The sequence below is a fragment of the Rhincodon typus genome, chromosome 7, assembly GCF_021869965.1.
Source record: "Rhincodon typus isolate 14 chromosome 7, sRhiTyp1.1, whole genome shotgun sequence".
Classification (NCBI taxonomy): Eukaryota; Metazoa; Chordata; class Chondrichthyes; order Orectolobiformes; family Rhincodontidae; genus Rhincodon; species Rhincodon typus.
The window spans coordinates 96,201,350-96,212,475 of NC_063338.1; the positions used below are offsets into that span (position 1 = coordinate 96,201,350).

The 11,126-nt window shown below is 44.6% G+C and overlaps 1 protein-coding gene across 2 annotated transcripts in view; it reads right to left on the reverse strand.

Annotated features, from left to right (window-relative positions):
- The window catches only part of ercc3 (excision repair cross-complementation group 3), a 25,429-nt gene that overhangs the window by 1,410 nt on the left and 12,893 nt on the right, over nt 1-11,126 (reverse strand). Inside the window, exons 7-12 of one of the 2 annotated variants that reach the window (XM_048598528.1) lie at nt 10,407-10,721; nt 8,287-8,471; nt 4,432-4,634; nt 3,459-3,555; nt 3,155-3,272; nt 1,374-1,492 (exon numbers count right to left, since the gene is read on the reverse strand). In XM_048598528.1, coding sequence (XP_048454485.1) covers nt 1,374-1,492; nt 3,155-3,272; nt 3,459-3,555; nt 4,432-4,634; nt 8,287-8,471; nt 10,407-10,721 — 1,037 coding nt within the window. The remainder of the gene's footprint in view (nt 1-1,373; nt 1,493-3,154; nt 3,273-3,458; nt 3,556-4,431; nt 4,635-8,286; nt 8,472-10,406; nt 10,722-11,126) is intronic. The other variant, XM_048598529.1, reaches the window with a different exon arrangement.

Consider the following 11,126-nt stretch of genomic DNA (forward strand, 5'->3'; position numbering starts at 1 on the left):
AGAGGGAGGGAGAGACAGAGGGAGGGAGAGACAGAGGGAGGGAGAGAGACGGAGCATAGGCACAGAGAGAGAAAGAGACAGAGACAGACAGACAGAGAGAGAGAGAGACAGACACAGAGAGAGACAGAGCACAAACACAGAGAGAGAGAGAGACAGAGAGAGAGAAAGACACAGACAGAGAGAGAGACAGAAAGTTCAATCAGACACTTCTCATGCACAGCTTGCCACCATCTAACTGAAATCAGTGAGTCAGTGACTAGAAAACATGAACTGACCATCAAATGGACCAGTGAGGCAATGGGAATGAGCATCAGACCTGCGGGTTGCGGTTGGGGGTGAATAGCGCCCAGGTAGTGGGGAACAGGCAATGCCTGTTACAATGTCCAAGGGATGAATCACTCAGAGATTGCAAGAACTGCAGATGCTGGAGTCAGAGACAACACAGTGTGGAGCTGGAGGAACACAGCAGGACAGGCAGCTTCAAAGGAGCAGGAAAGTTGACGTTTCGGGTTGGGACCCTTCTACAGATTCTTCAGAATTTCTGAAGAATGGTCCCGACCCGAAAGGTCAACTTTCCTGCTCCTCTGATGCTGCCTGGCCTGCTGCATTCCTCCAACTCCACACTGTGTTGTCCAAGGGATGAAGATTTTTGTGTTATGCAGCTCTCCAGGTCAGAGGGTCTTGTTCTTATCGAATGTTGATGATAATCCTGAACCTTTTGCACTGATTTTTAAAGCTATTTTCTTATGTTCAAGTTCACCATGCAGAACCTTTCCAAGATGGTCTATTCCCCTGTATTATCACAGTCTGTGACCTGGAAACCATTACAGACCACAATGAGCAATAGCTCTTTTGTTTTTATGAACTCGTGGGAAACATCATCTTTCCTTCAGTGTCACCGGTCAGAATCTTGGAACCCCTTCCCTCGTGGCATTATCGATCTACCTACAGCACATGGATTGCAGCGGTTCAAGAAGGAAGCTCACCACCACCTTCTCAATAGCAACTAGGGATGGGCAATAAATGCTGGGCCCACATCCCGTAAATGAAGAAAGAAAATAATCAGTGACCCCTGATCCTAACCCAAGACATCCCATCTTAAGCCTTTAGTGTGATGTGGACAAGCTGAGTGAATGGGCAAACACATGGCAGGTGAAGTATAATGTGGATAAATGTGAGGTTATATACTTTGGCAGCAAAACCAGGAAGGCAGATAAATCATCAGGATATGGGAAAAAGCTATGGAGTTGGATAATCAGCCATGATCATAATGAATGACAGAGGCGAAAGGCCTACTTCTGTTCCTATTTTCAATGCTTCTGAACCTGACCCTGACCCTTCTCTGATGGAAACTCAGTCTTTTTTCTACTCACCTTAAAACTGTAGCCCTGGTCCACCAGGAACCTCTGTCTCTTTGCAGAGTAGGCCATCTCCTGTGTATCCTGAGAAACCAAGGAGTAGAAGAAGGCATTGTACTCCTCAGCCACCATCCCTGTGAGGCACCACAAGATCCAGGGCAAACTCGTGAGAATCAGGCAGAACATAACAAATGAGTCTCATAAGCTCTGTGGTTTCTAAATGGATGGGCTAGCTTCAAGCACCTGACTTGCAACTAAATTAGAATCAGTTCTAATTGAAGTTACAAAAATTCAATAAAAATCGAAAGAACTGCGGATGCTGTATAAATCAGAAACAAAAGGAGAAATTGCTGGACAAGCTGAGCAGGCCCAGTGACCAGACCCAAAACATTAACTCCGATTTCTCTTCACAGATGCTGCCAGACCTGCTGAGCTTGTCCAGCAATTTCTGTTTCTGTCACAAAAATTCAAAGTGCTGGAGAAACACATCCAGTCTAGCAGCATCTTTGGACAGAATAAGAGTTAACACGGAGTCAAATGATTCTATAGACCTCATGTCACTGAATGTTAAGTTAACTTGCTAAACTCAGTGTCACAAATGATGTGAAAGCTGCAGTCATAAGAGTAAAGCCACAGAGAGAGTTCAGATGCACACATAATACTTTTTTAGTCCTGGCACATCCAGACGTGAGCTGTGGTGAACAATTCAACAATTCACTGGCGCAGGAAGCTCAAAGAATACCCAAACATCAGTGCAAAAGATAAAGTGTGCAACAATCTTCAGCCACAAGTGCTGAGTGGATGATCCATCTCGGCCTCCTCCATTGGTCCCCCAGCATGACAGCTACTGGTCTTCAGCCAACACAATTCAATGCCATGTGACATCAAAGAATGGTTGGAGGCACTGGATATCACAAAGGTGATGGGCCTTGACAACATTCCATAAGTCATGCTGAAGACGTGAGCTCCAGAAATAAATGCAGCCCTCATTAAATTGTACCAGTAAAGCTACAACACTGGCATCAGTGGCAATCTGTCTGCTGCACAGAACACAGGTCAAATCCAACTTAATATACTCTCAATGTTGTCAGGGGGTAATGCCACTGGGCTAGTAACCCAGAGACCCAGACTAATGCTCTTGGGACATGCGATCGAAAGCACCATGGCAGGTGTTGAACTCGAATAAAAATCTAGAATAAAAAAGTTAGCCTCACGGTGATCATGCAACCATTGTCGATTTGTAAATACCCATTCTGTACACAATTGTCCCTTAGGGAAGGAAGTCTACCATCTTTCCTTGCTCCTTAAACTGCACTCCCCAAACCTACGTCCACTTCCATCTAGAAGTCCATGAGCAGAAGATACATGGGAACCGAAAAAACTGCAGATGGTGTAAATCAGAAATAAAAACAGAAATTGCTGGAAAAGCTCAGCAGGTCTACCAGCATCTGTGGAGAGAAATCAGAGTTAACGTTCAGGTTGAGTGACCCTTTCTCAGATACAGGGGACCACCACCCCCTGCAATTTCCCATCCACGCCATGCACCATCCTGACTTGGAAATATATCGCCGTTCCTTCAGAGTCGCTGGGTCAAAATCATGGAATTTCCTCCCTAAGAGCATCGTGAGTTACCTACAGCATATGGACTGGAGCAGTTCAAGAAGGCAGCTCACAACCGCCTTCTTCAGGGATTAGGGACAGATAATAAATGCTCATCTAGCCAGTGGAGCTTGCTTCTCATTAATGAATTGAAGAAACCCAACCCTGCACACTGGCAAGCAAGCCCCCTCACTCACCTTTCTTTGCCCGCAGGACTCTGCCCAATCGCTGGGCCTCCTGCCGCCTGGATCCTCCATGTGATGATATCTGTATCAACACATTGGCTTCAGGGAGATCAAAAGAGGTGTCGCCAACCTATCAAAGATCAGACTATCAGAGTCACTTCACATTCACTATCTCACCAACAGCGTAGTGAATGGTAAAAAACTAGCTGTTCACCAACACGGGGCACCACCTACATTTCACACACCCAGAGCACCCACCCACAGCAACACACCCATCAACTCCGAGCAGTAACACCCAGCTTCTTTCCCCATTTACCTTGGAGATAAAGATGGTGTTTATTTTTGGGTTGTGAGTGAAGTTCTGCAGAATCTGCATCCTCTCCCCCTGTGATGTTGGGCCGTAAATGTAAGGTCTGAAATTGAAATACACAGGGACATGAGTAATTCTAAACCTCAGCCCAACCACTTCACTTTGGCCCAAAACCACAAAGTGCCTGAACAGCAGAAAGCACAACTTGCTGGGGATTCTTGCAACAAAGGCAACCTGAAATACCAGCCATGTTTAAAAACCAGCAGAGAGAACCCTGCCCAATTTCCACCTCCCCTCAGTGAGAACCCTGCCCAATTTCCACAACTCCCAATGAGAACCCTACACAATTTCCAACACATCCACCCCCCCACCCAGTGAGAGCCCTATACAATTTCCATAGTCTCATCTCCCGCACCCACAACCCCAACACTTTCACCACCACCCTCATACCTTACCCATCTTCACTGTCACAGCCAAAGGCCATCTCTTAAGCCTTATTAACTCTCTGGTCACTGCATTTTAGCGAGATAGGTTTCATGTTGAGCCAGATTTTTTGAGGCTGTACACAGAGCTCACTCAGCCATTATTTGGGCATTGAAAATAATGTCTACTTTGAGCAAAGCTTTTCATCTTGCACTCATCAGGATAATTTGCAAGCAGACTAGTGTACAACAGGATCAAATTTTATACGATATTAGAAAAAGGTGCTCATTCGTTGACAAGTTGACTCTGATTGGTACAGGTGTCATACAGAATCTACCAGTTAGATAATGACTGACAATTAACCAGCATGCTTTGTTTAAATTTAAACCAGGCAGCATGACTCGAACTGGTTAAGTCATTGCCCTGAGGAGTGAACCAGAGAATGGCTATCTTCTATTTTGTTAACTTGAAACAGAAATAACATGCACATGCCCGTTCTGTCTGCCAGGAGCAGAGCCTTCTGTATTAATTGATGTTACTCCCAGCTATTACTTACTTGTTCAGTTTGATTGCATACTCTTTGAGCGCGAATACATTGTCTGCAAACACTATGATCTTGTCATTCCTCCGCTCATGGAAGCGAATCAAGAACTGACAAGCTCTGAACTTGTTGGGGTTCATCACATAAAGCAGCATCCGTTTCTTTGTTTTAATTGCGACATATTCTCTGTAAAACTCGGGTGACATTGGGCACCAGACCTACACAACACACCAAGTGGACAGAAGAAAAGTCTTGCATTTATATAATGACCACTGACGTCTCAAAGCTGTTTACAGCCAAATAGGTTTTCCTGAAGTGCGGTCATTGCTGTAATACAGGAAAAGCCACAGCCAGTGTGTGGTGAACAAACTCCCACAGTCTGCATTTTGATAACAACCAGATCTTTTGTTTTTGCGATTTTTATTGACAGCTAACTTTGAGCAGGGCATTGGACAGAAAATTGCCTGCTTTTCTTCAAAACAGTACCATGGGATGTCACACATCCATAAGAGCAGTGAGCTAGGGCCTCAGTTTAACTTCTGATTTGAAGTGGCAAAAAGCCAGCACCAAGTCTCGACTTCCGAATATCTCCACCTGTAATCAGCAACTGCATACATTGCAGCTTTCCATAAACAGGGAGGAGGAATCTAAAAAGTTTGGAGGGGTGGTAGAAGAGTGCTCAAAGCCATCAGTGCTCATCCTATTGCTTAGACAGTGCAGCCTTGAGCACAGAATGACACAGATTAATGACAGTGGTCGCCCTTCTACAGAAGGATGTTGTTAAACTGGAGAGGGTGCAGAAAAGATTAATCAGAACGTAGGGAGAAGCTGTATAGGTTGGGGCTTTTTTCCCCTGGAGCGTCGGAGGCTGAGGGGTGACCTTATGGAGGTTTATAAAATCATGAGGGGCATGGATAGGGGCAATAGTCAAGTCTTTTCTCCAGGGTGGGAGAGTCCAAAATTAGATGGCATAGATTTAAGAGATAGTAGGAACTGCAGATGCTGGAGAATCTGAAATAACAAGGTGTAGAGCTGGATGAACACAGCAGGCCAAGCAGCATCAGAGGAGCAGGAAGGCTGACGTTTCAGGCCTAGACCTTCATTTTCTGAAGAAGGGTCTAGGCCCAAAACGTCAGCCTTCCTGCTCCTCTATTGCTGCCTGGCATAGATTTAAGGTCAGAGGGACAAGATATAAAAAGGAGTCGAGGGGTAACATTTTCCACACAGAGGGTGGTGCGTGTATGGAACAAGCTGCCAGAGGAAGTGGTGGAGGCTGGTACAATTACAACATTTAAAAGGCATCTGGGTGAATATGTGAATAAGATGGGTTTACTGAGATATGGGCCAAATGCTGGCAAATGAGACTAGGTCAGATTGCGATGTATGGTCGGATGTATGTAAGGGTCTATTTCCGTGCTGTATGACTCTATGACCAGCTACCTCAAAGACAACTAGCATTTCTATAGTGCCTTGTGTAACCTCAGCATATCCAAAATGCTCTGCAGTCAATGGGGTACAATGAAGTTGAACATAGAAACAGGCATCGGCCATTCAGCCCCTTGAGCCTGTTCTGCTATTCAATGAGATCATGGCTGATTTGTGGCCTAACTCCATCTACCTGCCTTTGGCCCATATCCCATAACACTGTTGCTCACTCTCTCTCAGATTTAAACTTAACAACTCATTCAGCATCCACTGCCATTTGTGGAAGAGAGTTCCAAACCTCTCCCACCATTTGTGTATAGAAGTACTTCCTAACATCTTTCCTGAATGGTCTGGCCCTTATTGTCAGACTATGCACCCAGTTCTAGAGTTGTTCATGACGGTCATAATGTAGGAATTGTGTAACAGCCAATTTACACATAGTTCCCATAAACAATAGCAATACTAACTAGATTATCAGCTTGCACATTCTCCAAATATGCCTCATACACTCAGTCAAATTCTCACCCAGTTATCCTCAATTCACATATAGCCATCATCAGTTGCTTAGTTCCATTTGGCCTCAGGCATCCCTGCCAAAACCCACTAGATAATGGCACCTGGAGTAGGACCTAAACAAAGAATACAGAAGTAGGTGTGTTACCCACTGAACCCTGACTGGCAATCTCATCACATCCTCAGGGCAGTTGACACCATCACACTGAAGTGTGGTCATTGTTTTGTTAACAGAAGTGGTGGCTAACTACACCAAGACTCTGTAAACAGGAAGTGAAATGTTAATTTACTTTGGTGACAGTGTTGAGAATTTTGGCCCAGGAGATCAGGAGAACTCATTTTCCTTTCATTACTATCTGCCGATCTGACAGTCCTGCACCAGCCCAGAAGAGATTCAATGAATGTGTCTTTCTGCTAGCTCTTTATAATGCTGATCTCAATCCTTTCTCCTGACGGAATCAACTCTGGGTAGGAGGCAGCTCAAATGTGTGAGGTGTCTCTTATTACACTGGCCAAAGAATTAACTTTACATTAAAAGGTTATCAAGGGAGGTGCGTAATGCAGAGCTGATGCCACAGTCAGTTCAGCCACAATCTTATTCAATGGCACAGCAAACTCAAGGAGACAAACGGTCTAGTCCTGCTCCTAATTTACAGGCTCCTATGTCTGTCTGTATAAAATTCATGGTCAAACTTCAAAGGGAAGGAAACCTTATGTCCTTATCCAGTCTGTACATCTATGTGACTCCAGTCCCACACCAACACCGTTCAGAGTTTGAACTTCCATCAAACGTTCCCTAGCAAGACATTCAGTTGAATCAAGCAGTCCTTTGTAGCCACACATTCTCAGGGCAACTCGGGGATTGGCAATAAACTCTGACCTTGCTTGTGATGTCCATCCACATCCTGAGTGTGAATGAAAATAAAGCAGCAACTGGGTGACACTGACTGTGAACACAGTGGAATACAAACGCCTGCTCTCTGCATTATTAGTCCCTTAACATAACTATTCCACAATTGTACTGTCCTGGATTACACTAAAACAACACGCAGATAACAGTCTGCACATACCTCAGAAAAATTACTTATAATTTGTTCTAGTGAGGTCATGTGATTCCTGGGAAGACAGTTATTTTATGAAGAAAGGTTGAGCAGGCTGGACTTGTACCCCACTGGAGTTGAGAAGAAAGAAAGGTGATCTTATTGAAACCTATAAAATCCCGAGGGAAACTAGCAGGGTGGAGCTGGAAGGATCCTTTTATGGGAGAGACAAGAATGATGGGACATGGGTTAAAAATAAGGAGTCTCCCATTTAAGGTTCTCTAGATTATTACTATTTTCTCTCAGAGGATTGTTAGTCTGTGGAACTCTCTTCTCTAAACAGTGGTGGGAGTAGATCATTGAATGTTTTTGTTAGGTCTGAGTTAAGGGGTAGAAAGGAAAGTTCAGGACACAATCTGTTCAGCCACAGTCTTATCAAATGGCAGAGCAGGCTCAAGGAGCTCAATGCTCCTGACTTGTATGTTTGCAGCTTAGCTCTCCGTAATGAGGGAGCAGACCTCAGCATACTTCGTATTGCCAATGTCACTGTATTTTTGGGTGCTACCATCCATAACCTTCTAAGAAGGTTCTTTAGGGGCTTATGTGGTCTAGTGTGTGGGATGAGAGCCGCTTGCTTGTCTAATAAGAAGAGTCCTGTAAATTAAATTTGATGTACTTTATTGTGTCTCCTCAGCTATTTGTAAGTTATAAAATTCGGCTCTACATTACAAGGACTGTTGGGAAGATCAGATCTCAGGTCTGTCTCCCACATGCTACCGAGTCCACATTACGTTATCTCAGTGGGTGGTGTTTACTGTACGCAAATGGGTATTAATCCTTTCAGGTCTATATAAACTGTACTGACTCCTCTAACTGTGTGTGGAAGACTCACCTCAGCACACTGCACTTTTGCAATGTAACCACTGTTCTGCAGCTCCATCCAGTTGGCTTCAAAGAGTTTTGGTCCAATGAGGAAATTCAGGTCGACAATTTTGTCATCTTCCCGGACCAACGTGGCTGTCAGGCCCAGTTTGCAGTGAGCTTGTACAATGGTCAGAACACGACGGAACATTTTTGCTGGAACGAATGAACAACTTGGATCATCAGTATCAACACAGAAGCTGAGTACATATACATCAGTCAGTGAATGAGCAGCACACTCAGGTTCCTGGTGCTAGAAAGGATCACAATATGGGTTTGATGTCATGGTGCAGGAGGGAGGGAGGGCTTTAGATTCCTGAGGCATTGGGCAGTTCTGGACCTAAGAGCTAGATATGAGCTCAGTAATAATGGCAATCAAGGAGGGGAGCATTTTAGAAACAGTGACCGTAACTCAGTTAGATCTAGGATGGTTGCTGGAAAAGATAAGGATGGACCAGGAAGAAAATCTCTAAACTGAAGAAAGTTTAATTTTACTCAAATGGAGGCAGGGGAGGACATAGCTGGTGCCCTGGAAATAATTTTCAAATCCTCTCTGACCCCAGGTGAGGTCCAAGAGGACGGTTAATGTTGTCCTGCTATTATAAAAGGGAAGAAGAAATAAGCCAGAATATAACAGACCAGTCTGTCTCACCTCATTGGTGGGGAAGTTATGACTTAGAATTCTGAAGGTTAGAATACAATTGCGTTAAGACAATGATTTAATCAGTGATAGTCAGCCTGGATTTGTTAAGTGAAGGTCATTTGTGACAAATCTGGTAGAGCCTTTTTTGAGGTGGTAACTTGGGGTTTGATGAGATCAATGCATTTAATGTGTCCACATGGAGTTTAACAAGGCATTTGTTAAGGTACTTCATGGCATACTAGCCAAGAAAGTAAGAGCCCATAGGATCCAAGGCAAAGTAACACATTGGATTCAAAATTGGCTGAGAGGCAGGAGGCAGAGGGTGATGGTACAGGGGACGTTTTTGTGACTGCAAATCTAATTTCAGGGGGGTACTGCAGGACTTGGTGCTGGGGCTCTTTCTGGTTGTGGTATACATTAATGATATGTCTGAAATGTAGGAGGTATGATTGAGAAGTTCACAGACAACAAGAAAATTGGTAGAATGGCACTGGTCAGAATATTGGCAAATGTAATGCAAACCAAAAGCAAGAGGCAATGCACTTTTGGGGGGGACTACACAAGGCCGTGGATTACACAATGAATGGTAGAATCCTGAAAAGTACATTAACATGCATATCCTCAAATCCTGATGGTAGCACAGTGGGAAATAAAATGGTTAAGAAGGTACTTGGGATTTTTGCCTTTATTAGCCAAGACACGAATCCAGGAGCAGAGAGGTTATGCTGGGACTGTACAAAACATTGGTTAGTCTACAACTGGTGTACTGTGTGCAGTTCTGGTCACTACATTATAGGAAGGATCTGACTGCATGAGAGTGAGTGCAGAAGAGAATTAGCAGGATGCTGCCTGGACTGGAGGGTCTGAGCTATGAGGAAAGATTGAATAGGCTATAATTGTTTTCCTTGGAATAGTGAATGTTGAGAAGGGACCTGATAGAGATGTACAAGATTATGAGAGCCATGGATAAGATGATTAGGAAGGCACTTCTTCTATCAGTACAGGGGTCAACAGCCTGGAGACATAGAGTTAAGGCAAGAGGTGGAAGGCTGAAAGCAGAGTTGAGAATTGTTTTAACACAGAGTGGTGGGAGTCTGGAACTCATGGCCTGACAGATTGGTTGTGTCAGAAATTCTCATAACTTGCAACGCCAAATCCTCCAAGAGCTAGAAAATAGGAATAGCGCAATCACATCTTTGTTGACAGGCACAGACATGATGGACCAAATAGCCTCTTTCTGTGTTGTAAACAACAGTCTTCTCTCCCCATTACACAAAGCATCCCCAAAGCACGCTATGCTTAAATTTCCATGCAGCATTCCCACAGAAGAGAGTGAAAACTGCTGCACTCAGTTACTTTGCGCTGATCGAAATGCTGCTTTACTGCACACGTCATCCTTTGGCTGTGGCTGCCCTTTGATAGGCTGTGTCCTGTACCACTGTCATTACCTGGAATTGTGTGCACCTCATCAAGCAGCATCAAACCCCATTCCTGACTTTTCATCCACTCCATCACTCGCTCTGCTTCCCAGGAACGTTTGGTTGTGTGCCCCAACATTGAGTACGTGCTGATGGCAATCGAGCAACCAATGGGCTTGTCCTTGGCGTCTGAGGTGAAGCGGCAGATTTGGCTATCGTCAATGGTTGACCACATTTTGAACTGAGACTTCCACTGCTCCACAGACACAGCAGAGGTACAGAGGACGAGGCATCTCTTCCGCACTGTGCAGGCTGCTGTCACTCCAACCAGAGACTTGCCAGCACCTGAGGGCACAAGACGATCCACATTAATACATCCAGTGATTCAGAACGATCCGCAGATAAGCTACATCATGCAACATTTTAAAGCACCTCCGCACATCACAAACCCCAGTCACTGCTTTATTTGCAGAAACAGGTCATGCTGGTATTTATTCTCCATTTGAACACCCTCACATATTTCCTCAGGTAACTCAGAACTTTATTGTGGGCATAACAGACAACTTGCAGATTGTACATATGACAGGCCAGAGAACCTATACTTCATGATGCTTGTTGAGGAATAAATACTGACCAGGATCAATAGCTAAAAACCACAGGGCTACTTTGCACATATAGGGAATTAACCCAGCCTGACAGCAATGCACTGTCGGAGGGTCAGTGCTGAGGGAGTGCCGCACTGTCGGAGGG